This window comes from Lampris incognitus, chromosome 10, assembly GCF_029633865.1.
Source record: "Lampris incognitus isolate fLamInc1 chromosome 10, fLamInc1.hap2, whole genome shotgun sequence".
NCBI classification, from domain to species: Eukaryota; Metazoa; Chordata; class Actinopteri; order Lampriformes; family Lampridae; genus Lampris; species Lampris incognitus.
The window spans coordinates 10,776,715-10,796,196 of NC_079220.1; the positions used below are offsets into that span (position 1 = coordinate 10,776,715).

General features: G+C 49.0%; 1 protein-coding gene across 2 annotated transcripts in view; it reads right to left on the reverse strand.

Annotated features, from left to right (window-relative positions):
* Nucleotides 1-19,482, reverse strand: part of pkn1b (protein kinase N1b) — a 45,154-nt gene that overhangs the window by 9,602 nt on the left and 16,070 nt on the right. The window contains exons 1-13 of one of the 2 annotated variants that reach the window (XM_056288667.1): nt 18,033-18,244; nt 15,023-15,323; nt 13,879-14,024; nt 12,823-12,943; nt 10,843-10,988; nt 10,068-10,281; nt 9,712-9,906; nt 8,985-9,094; nt 8,526-8,669; nt 7,816-7,891; nt 5,621-5,762; nt 4,633-4,720; nt 3,470-3,561 (exon numbers count right to left, since the gene is read on the reverse strand). In XM_056288667.1, the coding sequence (XP_056144642.1) occupies nt 3,470-3,561; nt 4,633-4,720; nt 5,621-5,762; nt 7,816-7,891; nt 8,526-8,669; nt 8,985-9,094; nt 9,712-9,906; nt 10,068-10,281; nt 10,843-10,988; nt 12,823-12,943; nt 13,879-14,024; nt 15,023-15,323; nt 18,033-18,122 (1,865 nt within the window). In that variant the 5' untranslated portion in view covers nt 18,123-18,244. Of the gene's footprint in view, nt 1-3,469; nt 3,562-4,632; nt 4,721-5,620; nt 5,763-7,815; nt 7,892-8,525; nt 8,670-8,984; nt 9,095-9,711; nt 9,907-10,067; nt 10,282-10,842; nt 10,989-12,822; nt 12,944-13,878; nt 14,025-15,022; nt 15,324-18,032; nt 18,245-19,482 lie in introns of those variants that run through there. The other variant, XM_056288668.1, reaches the window with a different exon arrangement.

Here is a 19,482-nt window from a genome sequence, read left to right on the forward strand (position 1 = left end):
CAAAAGGCAAAATAAAGAGTTAATTGTTTTAAGGGTAATGCGTTGTTTTTTTTAATATGAAGATATCGAAATCGTACCATTACTGTGGCCCAAAAACCATGATACGTACCGAACCATTGGCCTACTGTACCGTTGTATTTCTAGTGTAAATCAGGTCCGAGGGTATTCAAGAACTGCTTATAAAAAGTCAGTGGAGAGGACCATCAATCCCTGGTGCCCATCCTGTTGCCATCTGGTTGACAGCAACTGTCAACTCCTCCAGAGTCAGCTCACAGTCCAGAGCAGCTTTCTCTTCCAGGCTGAGCCGAGGAAGCCCTTCCAGGAGCTCCTCGCGGGACTCCATGCTGCATTGTTCTGCCCCAAAGAGGTCAGCATAGAAGTCCATTGCATGGCTCCTCATCTCATGCGGGCTAGTGGTCACTCTGCCTCCTGGAAGCCTAAGGCAGGTCATCTGCTTCCTCTAAGCCACCGATCTCCCCAGATTGAAAAAGAAAGTTTGGGGCATCCATGTCCTTTAGCCAGAGGAAGTAACACCTGACAAGAGCTCCCTTTACTCTCTCCTGCAGGAAAGAGCTCAACTTAAACCTCTTCTCCTACAGCAGACGACCTGTATTCGGATCTGAGTCTGTATGTAACCCCTCTTCAATATTACTAATATTAACTTCAAGTTCCTGAACTGCTGCTTTGATCTTTGCAGTGGAATGGAAGGTGTACTGTTGGCAAAAAACACCAATTTGTGCCTTACCAACTTCCCACCACAGCTTCAAAGAACTAAAATCAACTTTTTTGATTTTGTGATGGTCAGTGAAGCCAACTGGACTCATGTTACTGTGAACTAATCTGGCACTAAGACTCTGGGAAATGTAGAGCCGGTCTAGTCTGGCTGTAATCACCCTGTTATTTGTGACCTTCACCCATGTGTATTGTCTGGATTGCGGATGTTTGACCCTCCATGTGTGTAATAGATCTAAGTGCGTGATGATACTGTTAAGGCTCTGAGACGACTGGGATACTGTTAAGGCTCTGAGATGACTGGTTCCTCGCTTGTCCTGTCCACAGTCAAGTCTAGAGTCCAGTTGAAATGCCCACCAATGATAAATTGATTTTGATGGTAATTCCTCAGCTCATTTTTAGCAGGGTAAAAAAAATCCTACTCTTTCTGTTCCTTGATTTGGTTCATGTATGTTAACAAAGCAGAATACAGAGCTATCTAGTTCTGCCCTGACCATCAACAGCCTACCCTTCACCACTTCAGTAGAGGATAAAACGGTTGCAACAGCTATCCTGCACTAAGGTTAGTGCCATGGCTAAGGGCATACAACCCCCCTCCCCGCCAAATATATCTCATCTGCTGGATTAGTATGTGTCTCTTGTAAAAATAACACATCAATCCTTTTTTGAGTAGAGACCTCAGAGATTAATGCCCTTTTGTGCCTGTCTCTCCCAACATTGATATTCAAAGACACTATTTTGAGGCTCCGCATAGAGAGGTCAGAGAGGAAAAACAGACAGGATGAGACAAGCAGAGAACAGTAAAAAGAGGAAAACACTGTGTGATGCATGATCATGTTACTTTTTAGTCTTTCTAACAGTTTTACCTTTTGTTACTTTTCTCAAGAGTTTTAATATGCTTTTATTTATGCTTTTTAATGGACCTGTTTCTTTAGCATGCCAACAGGTCTGATGAACTTGTCAGTGTAGCTGACATAATAATGCACTTTAACAGACTTTCCAAACTGTTTCAGCTAGAAAAATCTTTTATTTCCTCTAAAGAATAGAGATCTGTGTTCCTAGTTTCACCCACAGACACCACATCTGACTCAGAGTCATACTCCATGTCTTCTCCTTCACACGATATCTGGCTGTTGAACACACCCTGTCCTTCATTGGTGATCACAGTGTGATCTCTGCCTACAGAACTAATGGAAGCTGCTTCCTCAACATTTTCTGCAGACTGTGAATGCACTTCAGTGCCTGCAGACTGGGAACTGCTCCTTCTCTCTACAGTCACAGATGCCTGTTGCCTCTCTGGCTGGCTCTGTTTCTCCCCACCTAAATCATTATTCTCGGAATGTGAACCAGTGGCACCAGCTGCCGCTTCCGCAACACTGTGTTCAGCAGCCGTACTCTCGGCCTCAGGTTCGCTATCCACCACCTCGGCATGAGCAGAGCCTCCTGCCGCCTCAGCAGAATGAGCCGCCTCTTGTCGTTTATGCAGACACACAAAGCGTTTTTGTCCCACATCTCCACACTCGAAACATTTCAACTGTCCTGAGCCGGCGCACACCATATAAGACCCATCACCGTGCTTTACTCTGGAAGACACTTCCAGTGTTTGTGTAGGCGAGTCCAGCAACATGACTGCCACCTGAGAGACTCCACATGCTTCAGTTTGGGATCTTTACATCCCAAAATCACTGTTTTAAATCCACAGGCAAATTTACCAAACCTACGGAGCTCGTTCTATAACACCTCATTAGGTATAAATGGCAGAACACTGGATATGGTGGTCCGCGCGGATGGAAATGATAGAGGGGAAACCTGCACAAACATGTCCCCGATAAACACGCCACTTTCTCTCAGATGATAAACACGAGGCTCCTCTTTCAAGAACATAACCACTGCTTTGTTCATTCTTGACGCAAAAGATATCTTTTTATGTCCTACCTGCTCACCGACAGCCAACAGAACCATGGTAATATTACTATCTGGCAGGACTATCCATACTCCCTGCCAGATAGACGGAGGTGGCATCTTAGAGGACGCCGTTCCTCCCGAAAACTACCCAACAAAACCACTGAATACCCAGCCAACACTTGGTGAAATAGTATTAAGAACGCTTACCTGATCATGCACATAAGACAGACGAAGAACACAGGGGAGAATCCGAAAAACAAGGACAGCAAACAATTCAAACCCCGCGCCAATCTCACATCCACCACCCTCACTCACGCTCACACACCCAACCTCCCAGCATGCAGTGGGGAGAGAGAGAGTGAGCGAGAGACAGACAATGAGGAAGAGAGAAAAAAAGACAGAGAAACAGAGGCAGAGGGGAGAGAGAGAGAGAGAGAGAAGGAAGGATAGAGAAAGAAAAGGGAGAGAGAAAATTGTGTAGTTTTGACATAAAAGCATGTTCAATTTTTCCATCCAAATGGCAGCTCACGATCGCAAAGGGATATTTTCAATATATGTGGCCAGTATGTGTTGGTCTACATTTTGGCACCCAGTTCAGCAATGCAGATCTATAAACAGGACACGCTGTGCAACCCACATTAATGACGACTTGGCTTTAATACCTTGTCTTGAAAAAGAGGGTGACATCCAGGACCATATTGCGTGTGGGTGTGTTTCTAGTGCCATGCTGTGGCGGGCCATATTGTGAGGGGGGGGGATGTGCTCAGGTGTACATGTATGTAAGTGTGTGTGACTGGGAACACTCTAGGAGGCCAACAGCATGTTTCTGTACCTGCAGACTGAGTTCTGGGACAGCGATCTGGTCGGCTTCTCGTGAACAGGGACATCTGGAGGAGGTAACGGCTCGATCACCGGCGCCGGTTCCTGTCATATGGAAAGTCATGAAATAAGAAGAATCAGAGAAGAGCAAGACAAGCGAAGAAAAGAGAATATACGTATGTATGTATATGTGTGTGTCTGTGTGTGTCTGTATGTATGTGTGTGTGTGTGTATATATAGTATATTGTATATATAGTATATGGTATGTGTGTGTGTGTGTGTGTGTGTGTGTGTATATATAGTATATAGTATATATATGTATATACACACACACATATAAATGAGGAGACTGGTAACAGAAAAAATATGAACTGATTCCTAACCTTCAGCTGTGGCAAACAGACAGAAGGCAGACAGGCTATTTGTCCTTCTGTCTGTCCTTGTTACCAGTCGCTTGCTCCCTGCTGGCTGGCAGCATCCACCGCTGCACCTCACCTCTTTCTGTCCCCCTCTCTTCCCTTGTTAAGTGTTAATTAGTTCTCTAAAAAAACATTTGAGTAATTAATCCCATAATCCCTCGACCCTGTTGACCACGCCATCTGCCACACGGGCCTTCTTTCTCCCCCCCCCTTTTTTTTTAGTTCTGTAAATCTCTGTGCACCACTCCAAGCCTCCATCACTCGCTTTCTCTCCCTTTCTACTCTATCACGTCCTCTTTCACCAAGTCACTCTTGTCTCTGTTCTCTGCTCAGTGTTTAGCTTCACCCAACATCTCACCCCTCCCAAAAACACATTGTCCCAACCTTGTCTCGCCCTACTCATGCGCCCTGTGCTTCCACATACTGGGAAACTGATACTGATTCGGCTTCGGTCAATTTAAAGCCCCCTCCAGCCAGTTTAGTCTCATTAAAGCTGTCTTCCTGAGTTTGGGGCTTTCTCTTTCTCTCTGTAATTATCCACTCCCGCTCTTCTCTGTCCTCTCAGAGCCTTCTCTGTCCCTCTCTGGGATTTCACTGCAGGACACAGTACAGCGGCCGATGACTGGAGTACTGTTTCTAGGCCAAAGGCAACAGGTAGGAAGAGGGCAAACAGCAATATGATACTGCAAAGATCTCTCTCTCTCTTTCTCTCTTTCTTCACCCCCTTCATCTCAACTTCTCTCGCCCTGTCACTCACCGGAAGGGCTGCATCCACCACATCTCTCCTGAGCTCCGGTCTGGGAGCAGAGTCACTGTCTAGACTCAGCTTCTCCACAGAAATCTCTCTGCAAGACACCCAAACACACAGACAGACAGACAGACAGACAGACAGACAGACAGACAGACAGACAGACAGACAGACAGACAGACAGACAGACAGACACACACACACACACAAATACTTTCTTGAAAAATGTATATGTTGCATTAGCTATAAAAGTAACCAGCTCTCTGCCTGGAATATACGGTATAGTATACAGTACGTATATATATATATATATATGTATGTATGTATGTGTGTGTGTGTGTGTGTGTGTGTGTGTATATATATATATAATATAATATAGTCTATATAGTCTATTGAAGTAAACAATGTAAGCATATGATCTGAGGATGAATAAAATAAACTCTAAAATAAACTCTATATTCCATCAAGATAAATACCGAATTGAGATATGAATGCATTACACATTTTAGTTTTTCTGTTAGGAAACGACTGACTCCAAAATTAACGTTTTAACAAGTATAATACTATTTTTAAACAATTTAAACTTCAGAGACGTGGTCGAACTTGAATAGCAAAATTGAAAAAGTGAAAATATTACCTGAAAAACAAAACGGAAAACACATATTGCTAATCTAACATACGTAACAAGCAGTCTTTTTGACGGCTCATGGTCATTTTAGGTAGATCTTATCATAAGATTTTTTTTTAAATGCGCAGTTGATCTAAAACTCATTTTAATACGCAATTTGGGGAGCATTCGGGGAGCGGCAGGTCTTTGTCCTTTTTCCCCCCACGAAGTTATTAAACTTTGAAAATCTAAAACCGTCAAAATGGCGGCCTAGTGTTAAACAAAATGAGCAAAATTAAGCAGTGCGACGAGTAGCTGCCAGATTTGCCCTGGCCTTCCCTAAATGGTTGAGAGTGCGTGATAACTTGGTTTACGCCACGGCTCACGTACCCCGCCGTGTGCGTGAGCGTGTTGCTCGTGAAGCTGGGTGTGTAGGTGGCCGCGTTGTTTCCGCTGGGGATGGCGTTCCTCAGCAGCCGGACCCAGGTCGCCAAATCCACATTCATCTGACGGGCACGCAGGAAGGCCTTGCCTGAAATAGACGCGGCCCAAAATGGAGGGGTGGATGAATTGTAAAATGGTAACGATATGGGAGCCACTGAGAAGACTCTTGAAGCCCCCTGACTTACATGAACACTAGCCTACATACGGAGTACAGCCTTTTCCAAACGTTCCCCTCGGAGGGTGAAGCAAAATGCAGCATCTCAGAAGGATACTGCTGCACACTGCACACTCGAATGGCAGTCCCTTATTAGTGCCTTATTTATTAGTTGTCCAACTAACAGGATGTAGAATCCTGAGCTGTGAAAAAGTGCTACACAGAACCAGAGGTCAATCAGCGCAGGTGTCTTTTCAGGTTAGCATTAAAGGTCTGCATTAGAAAATACAAATTTTTTTTTGTGGATTTTTTTCCTTTTTTTTTTTTTTTAATTTATTTCTGATTTTTCCCTTTTTTTCCTCCCAATTTAGTGGCCAATTGATCCCTATTTTAATTCAAACACCCACCCTCGTATTGCATGCGTTCGCCAACTGCATCTCTCCGGCCGGCAGTCTCGAAGGAAAGCGCCTCCCCACTTTCGTGACAAGGCGAATCCAAGCCGAACCACTGTTTTCCCGACACACACAGAGACGCATTCACATGACGAACACAAGCCGACTCCGCCCCCCTCCCGAAGACAGCGTTGCCAATGATTGCTGCTTCATCGAGTCCGGCCATAGTCGGATCTGACGAGACCGGGGCGCGAACCCCGGTCCCCAGTGGGCAACTGCATCGACACCAAGCCGATGCTTAGACCGCTACGCCACCGCGGACCTCTTTTCCTCTTTTTTACCCCCCAATTGTACCCGGCCAATCACCCTGCTCTCTGTGCCGTCCCGGTCTCTGCTCCGTCCCCTCTGCTGATCCGGGGAGGGCTGCAGACCACCACGTGCCTCCTCCGATACATGTGGAGTCGCCAGCTGCTTCTTTTCACCTGACAGTGAGGAGTTTCGCCAGGGGGACGTAGCGCGTGGGAGGATCACGCTACTCCCCCCCCAGCTCCCCCCTCCCCCCTGAATAGGCGCCCCGACCGACCAGAGGAGGCGCTAGTGCAGTGACCAGGACACAAACCCACATCCGGCTTCCCACCCGCAGACACGGCCAATTGTGTCTGTAGGGATGCCCGACCCAGCCGGAGGTAACACGAGGATTCGAACCGGCGATCCCTGTGTTGGTAGGCAACGGAATAGACCGCTACACTACCCAGATGCCCCATGATTTTTTTTTTTTTAATGCAGACATGTTTTCTTTGAATGGAAATGCAACGGAGAAAAACTAATTGCCCACACAACATTTCCTAAGCTGTGAACACGCCACTCAGGTACGCGTTTCATGTTCACCCGTGTCCTCATTTGTTCATTCACAAACACAGCCACAAAGCCCGATGACTTCAAATCGGTCCTACCAGTATCTCAGGGGCAAACGTAGTGAGACCAGACGGCCTGACCATGACATGTGCTCCGTCGGGTTCCCATTTCCAGTAACACGGCGATAATCCCCGTCCCCCAAAATAAGGGAAGCCATCAACTTTTTACCTTCGGTACATTTACTGTCACCATTCTGCTTGTAGTAGGAATCACTTTACACCGATCATGCTACATTAAATGTGTTCGACCGACTTAGTGTTGCTCCAGTCCTACAGGTAGATGGCGCTAAAGAGCTTATTACGTGCTGGCTTTCATGAAGCTTGGCCGTTTGAAAAAAGGAATTCACAGCTGACAATAGAAGTTCACAAATCAATAGATATTAAGCACTCAGTTCCCCCAAAGCAGAGGTTTTTATCATGAAAGGAGCGCCACACATATATTTATATATGTTTTAGTTCAGCGGCCATGTTGGACCAGGTCAAGGCGCCGCTGTGGATCGTTGCATGTTAACAGCACCAAGACCTGAGGAACTGGGAACAAAATCCCACAGAGAGTTGGACCTTAACCAAGAACTTCTAGACTTACACATGACCTTTAAAAAAAGTAAGAAGAAAAAAATTCTCTCTCATCTTCTATCCCTGTGTCTTGTCTGTCTTTTTAAAACACAAATATTCTTTTACCGTGCTGTTTAGAGAAGACTTTCTTCTGCCGCTGGAGTCTGGGCCCTCTCTCTATGATCGGATTGAAGAATGTCACCTGAAAAACAGTGTGTCACGGTTCAAACAAGTGTCACACATCTGCAGCACTTCTGTGTGTGTCCAAATTTATGTGCATATGGTGTGGATCGTGTGGAGTGTTCATGTGTAACCGCATACATGTGTGTTATGGGTGACATAACACACATTGGGGGGCATCCGGGTGGTATGGCGGGCTATTCCGTTGCCTACCACACGGGGATCGCTGGTTCGAATCCCCGTGTTCCCTCCAGCTTGGTCGGGCGCCCCTATAGACACAATTGGCCGTGTCTGCGGTTGAGAAGCCGGATGTGGGTATGTGTCTTGGTCACTGTACTAGCGCTGCCTCTGGTTGGTCGGGGCACCTATTCAGGGGGGAGGGGGAATAGCATGATCCTCCCACGCGCTACATCCCCCTGGTGAAACACCTCACTGTCAGGTGAAAAGAAGCGGCTGGCGACTCCACATGTATCGGAGGAGGCATGTGGTAGTCTGCAGCCCTCCCCGGGGGGAGGGTGGAGCAACAACCGTGACGGCTCGGAAGAGCGGGGTAATTGGCCGGGTACAATTGGGGAGAGAAGGGGGGGGGGTAAAAAAAAAAAAAGAATGTATGTGAATGGTACACATGAGTTTGTGTGTGTGTGTGCGCCCATTACTTCGGCCAGCAGCAGCCCCTGTGGCTCCAGCTCGAACTGGACCTGGTGTCTCTGGTTGTCCAGAAATTCCTCCAGTTTCAGGTACTTCAGAGCACACAGCGAGCGATAGTCTCTCCAATAAACTGCTATCTCCATCTCTCTAGACTGGGGACCAAACACAACCCGAAATACATGAATTGGAAACATGAAATTCAAGCTTCTCATCCGGCAGCACCATTTTAATATTTCAAAATCCATTTCCGCTTAATGTCACTCCAGATCTGGTCAGCAGAGAAAATTCTGTTCTCGTCCGGAGAAAGAAAAGCAGGCATAGATAGTAATATGTAGGTCAGAGCACACAAGCAATACAAACAAGGCAAAATCAAATTCCAGTACCCCCGTCACGTTAAGTGTGGCGTGTTGCATCTCACTGTGTTATATTAGTTGCATTGTGTTCTGGTGCACTGGGCTGATTCTTACTCTCTCCAGTTCCACGGTGAACGTCTGGTCCCAGGCATGCTCTCCGGCTGTCCTCCAGCCGGTCTGGCCCACCACCGTGTTATCCAGCTTCAGCACGGCGCTCACCTCGGCTGCGAAGTGCACAAAAGAAGGTGCATAGCGGGTGTTCAAGATGTGTAACAGGATGACCAGGTTAATCCGTGCGAACAGCCTGCTCGGTTATTGATTCCACACGCCGGAAAAAAAATCCTTGACGCTACTATGGGTTTTGAATTTTTGTTGACTTTGCATGACCCCGCGGACAAAGGCGGTGGTGTTCACGAGAGAATGACTTCATCTCGCATTAGTGTTGCCTTTTGTCGTAAAGACCCACATTCGCCCTCCGGTAGCTCGTGCAAGAGCGAGAGAGGTAGTGGCGTTTTGGAAAAAAACAGGCGTGCAGGATGTATGTTTGATCGTGGCTATGTACCCCGTCTGTGTGCCATAAATAGTTTTGTCATATGTTGTGGAGAAACTGACATGGGAGACAAGCATGTGGAATCACTACACTGCACTATTTAATCTTCTGATGATGGTCTTACATGCCAATGTTGGTCATATAGAAGCAATTTTCCTCCAAGGCTGAAAAGGTTTAAGAACCTGTACATGACGTGGATAATTAACTAGTCTACCAAGTCAGCTTTATTTACAGAGGATATTGTGCACACGAGCGTGTTATCTGCAAATGCACAACCATGGACACACTTACAAGACAGCTCATCAGACTTGCCGGGGATCTTGAGGCTCATACTGCTGGTGCTGCGGCTGTAGAGGCCGCTCAGTTTGAAGGAGGACCGTCCGTCACCTTGTGTGTAGGAGGGGAGAACCAATGGGGTACCTCGACTTCGCCCCGGGACCACCTCCAAAAGCCTCACACAGCCCAGCAAACATACCTGTAGGGTACCTGGCGATGCGGTGAGGTCGAAATAGGGGGAGAAACACAAAAAAAGGCAAATATTCAGACAGACAGACAAGGCAGCATCACACTCATTTACCCCTCAGATGCCCTATTCACTTCCCAACAGTTAGAGCGCAGCCAAAAATCAAATCTGTATCTGTGTTCACCGGTGAGTGGTGAGGGTTTGCTGAGGGTGCTGTACTGGTTATGAACATAGGGGGTGCCGTAGCGGGAGCTGAAGGCTGAGGAGGAGGCCAGGACGAGCTCCTCTTTGATGAGACAGGCCTTCGGGTGGTCCTGCGGAAGCTCCAGCAGCCGCTGCTCCAGAGAGCCCCTCAGCAGGTCCAGACGCTGGGACGATTCGCTCAGGCCGCACTGCGCCTTTGAGCAAACAAAGCAAGTAACGCCGGTTACAAAACCGCCAATACGCTCAGACAGACAGACAGAGAGAGAGATAACGAGAGAGAGAGACCAAAGGACATATAAATGGATTGACAGACAGATAAGTAGTGGGAGAAGACGTCCACACCTGATGGTATTGAGTTTTAAATATTGATAAACCCATTGACAATATTAAATAGCAGTATCATCCATCCATCCATCCATTATCTGAACCGCTTATCCTGCTCTCAGGGTCACGGGGATGCTGGAGCCTATCCAGGCAGTCACTGGGAGGCCGGCGGGGAGACGCCCTGGACAGGCCGCCAGGCCATCACAGGGCCTAAATAGCACTATCAGCTCAGCGAAACAGACTGAGAAAGACAGACAGATAGCTAAACAGCTTGCCAGTCAGCTAGATGGCTACCCAGATAGACAGACGGACAGATGGAAACAGATTTCCACCATGTATTTTGGATGGATATTATAGACACAGAAACAACAACATAAATACATGACTGGACATACTGAATCATCCTCTTTATTCCTTCCCCGTGCTCTCACCTCAGCAATGGCTTTCTTGTCCTGGACCTTGCCAGCTCCCAGCAGTCGCAGCATATTCTTGGCTCCCTCGGCCATGGCATGCTCCACACGGTAGTGATGCCATAGCTCCTCCACACGCAGCTCCACCCCACACAGGTCCGGCTTACCTGAGACCAGGATGACAAGTTTGGTCAAATCCCAAAGCAATAATACCCACAAGGCTTATTACATCTGTGATATTATATCAATGATCACGGATGTAAAAACCATAATCACTTCATGAGGAGCATCCTTGAGAACATTATGACTTTCGTGCAAAGTTAAAAATGTAGGTGACAGACAGGAAGGAACAAAGGTTCACACAGAAAGTGTTTTTTTTTCCCCGGAGCGGTATACTAAAATAATAATAAGAATGAAAACCACAGAAAGAAAAGAAAAGACTGCTAACTAGCGGTTTAGTTACCACAAGAATTTGAACAGTAAACAATAGGAATTAATGGCACTGCATGAATCTGCATGTGAGAAGCCACTTATAAAACTCATTCATTCATCTCATCATCAGCCGCTTTTCCGGGGTCGGGGCGCGGTGGCAGCAAGCTAAGTAGGGCACTCCAGGCGTCCCTCTCCCCAGCAACGCCCCCCAGCTCCTCCTGGGGGATCCCGAGGCGTTCCCATGCCAGATTGGACATGTAGTCCCTCCAGTGAGTTCTGGGTCTACCCCGGGGTCTCCTCCCAGTTGGCCGTGCCTGGTAAACCTCCACAGGAAGGCGCCCTGGAGGCATCCTAATCAGATGCCCGAACCACCTCAACTGGCTCCTTTCGATGTGAAGGAGCAGCGGCTCTACTCCGAGCTCCCTCCGGATGTCCGAGCTCCTCACCCTATCTCTAAGGCTGAGCCCAGACACCCTACGGAGGAAACACATTTCAGCCACTTGTATCCACGATCTCACCCTTTCGGTCACTACCCAAAGCTCATGACCACAGGTGAGGGTTGGAACGAAGACTGACTGGTAAATTGAGAGCTTTGCCTCCCGGCTCAGCTCCCTCTTCACCACAACGGTCCGGTACAACGCCCGCATTACTGCTGATGCTGCACCGATCCGCCTGTCAATCTCCCGCTCCGTCCTACCCTCACTCGTGAACAAGACCCCGAGATACTTGAACTCCTTCACTTGAGGCAACGGCTCATCCCCAACCCTTATAAAACTCATTTTACATATTTAATTCAGTTCTTGTCCATTCCAAAAATAACCAGCCAGGAACATGCAGACATGAACTCTGGGAAGTTGTCGCAAGACGCTGGATTTACAGCGACCCCTCTTGCGGTTGATTCGTTGTGTTTGTTTGCTTGCAGGTCTGGTGAAGCCGAGTGATGTGGGGATGTTTTTTTCTCGAACAAGTGTGCGTGTTCACAGGAGTGTGAGTGTCCTATATAGAGGGGTTCAGATTCACAGAGCTTGGGAACAGCCTTGGGTAGAAATGTCTTCTAAACCCAAAAGGCGTGGAGAAAGGTACGGAAGGATGAAGATATATTCCCAACTGTCCCGGCATTGTCTCTTACGGGAATATCTTCTTTCTCCTCGTCTATTAATGTGTCTCTTCCTAGCTTTTGTCTTTTTCATATCCCCCTCTCTTTCCTGTGCTTCATCCCGTCATCATCTCTGGCTTGTTCCATCCATCACCCCTCTCTCTCTCTATCCTCTAGTAAGTGAAGCATGACTTTTAGCATTCGGACATCAAGAGGATGCAGTAGCATCAATAAGGCCTGATCCCGAGAGCGACTGAGAGGGCTGTAGTGGACGCCATCTTTCTCTGTGTGGACGGTGAGGTAAAGTTTGTGTGCATGTTTGAGAGAAAAGCGCATAACGTGCAGTCCTAAGTTTGAACAAAAATATGCAACACTTATCAAATTTAGACATTGATAGATGTGATGAAAGTGGATTAAAGAGATGACTTTTGATGAAAAGAAATAAAAGATAAAATAAATAACACCACGGGCACCTTGGTTATCCTCAGACTGCTCCGTGGCCTGCTTGGCCTTCCGGATCTGCATGCGGATGATGTCGATCTTCGTCTTGCTGTCCTGCAGCATTTGCTGAGCAGTCTGAACAAGCTTCTTGTCCTTTGGGGGTGGGGGGCAGTGTGGATGAAGGAAGACAGCACAGAACAAAAGTATTCACACCACGTCCTGGTAACCTTTATCCATTTCTGAACTACTTCCTCACAAATCAGCTGACTGAGTGAGAGAGGATGGGTCCTGGCAAGGGGAGAGTGGCGAGAAGAGACAGGGAGTGAGGGCAGAGTTCGATATGCTGAAGGTACTAGGCTATCGTTCTTTCAAAATATGTCTGTAGGGAGGCAGGTATTGGAGGAAGAGCATCATCATGTCAAGGGTAAGAAGATCATGGAGTACTTTAGAGCATCTTTAGTACGGTATTTTTACAAGGACAGCTATAAATTCCCAATACTTTCCATCATAGTGTTTAGCTAATATTGGCTAAATTTCAATGCTTGTGTATTGTCCTATCTTGCCTTTGCTCTCTCTTCATTTCCCACCCAGCGGGACAACCGCAATTATCCCACTCTTCCGAGCCATCCCGGTCGCTGCTCCACCCCCTCTGCTGATCCGGGGAGGGCTGCAGACTACCACATGCCTTCTCCGATACATGTGGAGTCGCCAGCCGCTTCTTTTCACCTGACAGTGAGGAGTTTCGTCAGGGGGAAGTGGCGCGTAGGAGGATCACGCTATTCCCCCCAGTTCCCCCTCCCCCCTGAACAGGCACCCTGACCGACCAGAGGAGGCACTAGTGCAGCGACCAGGACACATACCCACATCCGGCTCCCCATCCTCAGAACGGCCAATTGTATCTGTAAGGACACTTGACCAAGCTGGAGGTAACATGGGGATTCGAACCAGCAAGCCCCGTATTGGTAGGCACCGGAATAGACCGCTACGCTACCCGGACGCCCTAACAACAGTAAATCTTAAATCTGTTTGCAATACTGGTAGTAACAGGTGGCACATTTACAAAAGTGACCCTGGGCCCAGTTTCATACTTTGGTGGCTCCATTGGCGTAGATGGGGATCATGTTCTCTGCCCCGTGTTTGACCTTCAGCTCTATATTCAGCTGCCGCTCCAAAGCAGCGATGCGGGCCTGATTGGTCGACGTCCGGCTGACCATCCCCGGTGATTGTGGAGAATCTGGAGATTGAGAAGTAGGGGGGAGGTTGAGTGTTCAAAAAGACAAATGACTGACCATCAAAATAACTGTGACGGCCTTTTATAATCTCGCGACAGAATATCATAATTGTACTCTTTTATTTTGCAAAAGCGAAACCTTAACGCCCAAACTACCCGTTTCTCAGTCCTAGAAAATCTGAAATTGGCCACAATCTGACTAGGTTATACTCGGGTTGTCACTGATGACCAGTTTGGTAATTGAGGAATTTCTGGATTATTTTGAAAATTAATGGGATGAGTTCTTTTGGGTTCACTCTGGCCTACAATTTACACTCTGGACCGCCCCCCCCCCCCCCATCGCCCGCAGCAATGTAACATCTCCCCATTTGTGATATGCTTTTTTTAAATTTCTGGTCCATGTTCTTCTGTCATCCCTGTTTCATTACATCTTTTAAAGCGAGCTGACCTTGAGTGTACACAGAGTGGTGCTAGTCAAATAAAATCACACATTTATAGGCAGGATGCTGTCTTCTGAGGCACTGCAGCGTGGACATTGTGCTGCAGCGTGGACATTGTGCTGCAGCGTGGACATTGTGCTGTTGTGGTAAGCAGTTTCAGCTTTGCGATGCTTGATGAACACTGCATTTTCTACGCATTTTAATTGAAAATGGTCCCAAACGTTGGCTTTTTTTTTCTCCTTTGGCTCATGTCTCGTCTCGTTTCTTTTTTTGTTCGTCTTTTCTTTCCTCCATTTTCTCAACTCAGATGATCTGCATCATCCACGTGCAACAGTAATGATCATCTGAGCACATCGGGCTTGCTTAGACATGCAGAATAAGATGTAATTGAAGCTTCAAGGCAGTAAACTGTCATTGAGGATTTTTTTTGTGCGTTAGTCAATTGAGTTACACGATTACTCGTGACAGTCCTAGCTGTAGCAGATCAGAAATACTAGCCACCACATTCCACGGGCTAAAAGCAAAATGACCACCACACCATCTCTCATTGGTTACCACTACCTTTGACGTCATCATGGCTCTTGACCACGATGTGAGCATCCAGTTCCTGCAGCTGAGCGTGGAGGTAGTCTAGCCTGCGATTGGAGGTACGGAGCTGGGAGTCCACCTGCTGGGCGTTCCTCTTGTCCGTGGTGGCCCTGCGCAGGTTCTCCGCGCCCTCCTTGATCTTCAGCTCCTTGCGGATCTCCCTGCGGATCCTCTCGCGGTGCTCGTCCAGGTGCTGCTGCACGCTGGAATCGGAGAAGTCCGAGCTTTGGTCTAGACCCAGCTGCTGGAGCACTGACAGCCCACCTGGGTCACTCTGTAAGGAGGGGGGGGGGAAGTGAGGAGAGCAAAGGTCAGAGCAATGAGTAGGACAAAGGGCAGCGGAAAGGGAAGAGGTGGAGAAAAAAACGGGGGGGGGGTGGGGGGGGGTCAGGGAGTTTGCACAGAAGGAAGAGGAAGGGAAAGGAAGAGAGGAGAAGTGTGGCATGAACAAAGGGGTAGGAGAGGGAGGAGATGATGAAATATGTTTGTCAGGCACCAGGGACGGTTCAGTGAACTTATTTTCTCGAGGCTTCGGGTAGTATATCCTGTTTCAGATGACAGCTCGAGGTAGGTGTTGCAACGAACCAAAAAACAGCGTACGACGAAAAACACTGACATACTAACGAACAAACGCCAGAAGAGAGAAAAAGTTAAGAGGGGGAATTGAAAAGAATTTAAAAAAAATTTGTAGAGAAAGTCAGAAGGGAGGGCAGGGGGGGTTGCCCTTCTGCAGAGAGGGAGAGAGAGACAGAGAGAGGTGATGATCGTGGTATACGAGCAACAGAGGGAGAGAGAGGAAAAAAAAAGGCGACCGATTCTGGGTCTGAGGTCTCCGGCTGAGACGTGCTGGGCTGAGGTTAAGCGAGACGAAGCCGCTACCAGTCCTCCTCCGACGTCTGGGGGGGGAGCGCAGCGGCCGGGGAGCGACGGCAGTCAGTGCAAGTGTGGCTTGAACGGTTGAAACCTGCCGAGCTGCGACTTGCAGGAAAGCGCCGAAGCGGACGGGGGGCATTAAAGCGAGTAAAAAAAAAAAAAAAGAAAAAAAAAAGGCTGAGTGCTCGCATCACCTCGCTTACGGATCGCTGCAAACCGGATTACGGCAGATCTGAACGCCATAAATAGAGGTTGAAATCAATCGAGGCCTCACCTGCCTCTGGGTAGTTCACAGGCACAGGTACAGAATGTACGCACACACACACACACACACACACACACACACACACACACACGGTGTAGATATACATAGGCCTCGATGGAACACATAGATACCCCCCCCCCTTTATCTCCCCAGCTGCACTTGGCCAATTACCCCACACTTCTGAGCCATCCCAGTTGTTGCTCCACCCCCTCCGCCGATCCGGGGAGGGCTGCAGACTACTGCATGCCTCCTCCCATACATGTGGAGTCGCCAGCCGCTTCTTTTCACCTGACAGTGAGGAGTTTCACCTGACAGTGAGGAGTTTCACCTGACAGTGAGGAGTTTCACCGGACAGTGAGGAGTTTCACCTGACAGTGAGGAGTTTCACCTGACAGTGAGGAGTTTCACCTGACAGTGAGGAATTTCACCTGACAGTGAGGAGTTTCACCTGACAGTGAGGAATTTCATCTGACAGTGAGGAGTTTCACCTGACAGTGAGGAGTTTCACCAGGGGGACGTAGCGCATGGGAAGATCACGCTATTCCCCCCAGCCCCCCCCCCGAACAGGTGCCCTGACTGACCAGAGGAGGCGCTAGTGCAGTGACCAGGACACATACCCACAGCCGGCTTCCCACCCGCAGACACGGCCAGTTGTGTCTGCAGGGACGCCCGACCGAGCCGGAGGTAACACGGGGACTCGAACCGGTGCACTCGTCCAGCGTCACGGCAACATACTCACATAAGCGGCTGCGTATCCAGAGAGCGGCCCCCTCCCCAATAAAAGACCGTAATCACAGGCTGCCGAGGGGGCCCCGCTCACTGCGCCGGCCCGCCGGCCCGCTACTCAGCAAGCTAACCAGCCGTCCAGCGGAGCAGATCTGATTACAGCCTCTTGCGTCTCCGTGTCCGTCCAGCAGCGCGCGGGACGGAGGCTGAGCCGTGCCGGCTCTACACCCACTAAAACCATAATCCGTCTGCAGCACAGTACAGGGGGAGAGCAGGCCCCGGGGGCCCGAGCAGCCCAGCCAAATCGCACAGCACGGGCTAAAGTAGGCGCGGGATTTCAGCTGCTACTTACATGCAATTTTATACGCGGGTCCCGGGAGCGGTCTCCGCACAATATTAAAGTAATGTAATCGCCATAAGCCACGCATACTGTCGAGCACACTGAACAGGGCGACACAACGACAGCGCGAGGCTAAAGGAAAGTGTGACCAAAAAAGAAGTGTGCTTAGGAAAATAGTGTGCCCTTCGTGAGGCAAAAGATAAGGGTTGGGATCATTTTTGTGGAGAGAGAGAGAGAGAGAGAGAGAACTGGGCCGCAAAGACTTCTGGTTCATCTTCAGACTGAGAAGGCACCGATGACCGGAGACGGATGGGTACACAAGTGCATGGTTAACAGACACACACAGACACACACAGACACACACAGGCCATCCTGGCTTGAAGCAAGGCTGGCACAGAGAGGCTCTCGCAGCAGTGGCGGCGGCGGCGGCGGCGGAGCAGCAAGCCGCCCCATTCATGAAGCAGCAGCATGAGCAACAGGAAGGGAGCGTTTCTGCTGTGACACACTCCCGCACAACACAATGCCGTTTAATCCCTGGTGTTTTACAACAAAAGGAATCCAGGGAGCAGGGCGTGTGCGACCACAGCAGGGTGAAAATACAGCGGCGGAAAAAGGACGAGAGCTCAGAAGCGAGTCAGGGTAAGAAATTGGGGTATTTTTCACAGGAAGTGAACGAGGAAGCCGACAGGAGGAGAGAGAGACGGGCCACGTTAACGGACGGAGAGACGAACGGTGTGGAGGCAGCCATGTTTCGGGCCGCTCTGGCCGTTGTTGCCTACCGAAGGGTCCGTGTCACCCTGGTCAGTGCGTTCAGGGGAGTTTGTGGTCAACTCTCCTACGCAGTCCTCCAGCAGTTCCTCGCTAGCCATGCTGGGCCCCGGCCTCTGCTGCCAACACCCTCCCTCCCCCCCCCTCTGCCTCCTAAAACACACACATATACACAAAAACACACACACACCTATGACGCACTAACAGCACTGCCACTCAGACAACACAGAGGAGTAGTCCTTTCTCCTAAAATCCAGGATGTCCTTCCCACCAGGACTCAAAAGCCAGTCTAAATCCGGAGCAAGTGAACAAAGTGGAGGACAGGAAGAGAGAACGGCACCGACTGAGCCCTACCTCGCTACTTCCTGTTCTGCACTCCACCAGACAGAGAGGGACTGAGGCGTCATGCAGCCTTTACAGACATTCACACTTCTACACACACAAACACACACACACACACACACACACAGATGGTTTCGCAAGCGACGGAGCTGTCATACTGCTTCCTGATGCTGGGTCTACACAGCACAACACACAAGCTCTTGTGATAAACATGTACAAAAACCGAAAGAAAGCAGTACAGGAAGGTATACAGGAAGTCTACATGAGAATGAACCCCGCGCTGAAAACGCAGAGAGGGGGTGAACAGAAGTAACCACGCATGCGGTGAAAAAAGGCAGAGATTACGAACCAGTGGCTCCGACTGGTTACACACTACGCTGCTGTGCGGACCGCAGATAATCTCGTGCCCGTCTGACTTGTGCGCCCCCCCTCCGTGTCCATGAGCAACGCTCGGGCGGTGCGTTTATCTGACTCAGATGTTGACCAGCCCGGGGTTACTGACCCTCGAAATCCCCACGGATGGCATAGGGGCACTCTCTGCCTCTCCACAACTCTCTTTATACACACACACACACACATATATATATATATATATATATATATGTGTGTGTGTGTGTGTGTTCATATCGACACCGAGCATGTGCAGCACCATCAAGCTCACAGGGAAGTACCAAGTGTGGTGTCACGTACGAGGGCATCATCATCAAACTGCAAGTCGGCGAGAAAATCCACAGCAACTACTTCCGAGTTGATCCTGAACGGTCCTCGCGTCTTCTCAACAAATCTCAGATCTCGGGCCCTCTGCGTGTCCCGTTTCTGAGACGAGCCGAAACGGCCCCTTACCGGGTCACCGTGACTGCCGGTGCTTCCCGTCTGCTGTGGACCGGTGGCTGTGCTGACGACAGCCCCCATCCATCCATACTGTATCCCGGCTCTACGGATCGGTGTGCGACGTTCGACAGTTTGATGCCATAAAAAAAGTGCTGTGCGAGAATGCAAAAAGACAAAAAAAATGGAGTTGGCGATAAACAAGAGATGCCTCTGCGTTTAAAGCGGCCGGGCTAATTGTGTTTCTGACAGCGCCGGTGTCATAAGCCGTCTGTGTTTCTAGCCATACTC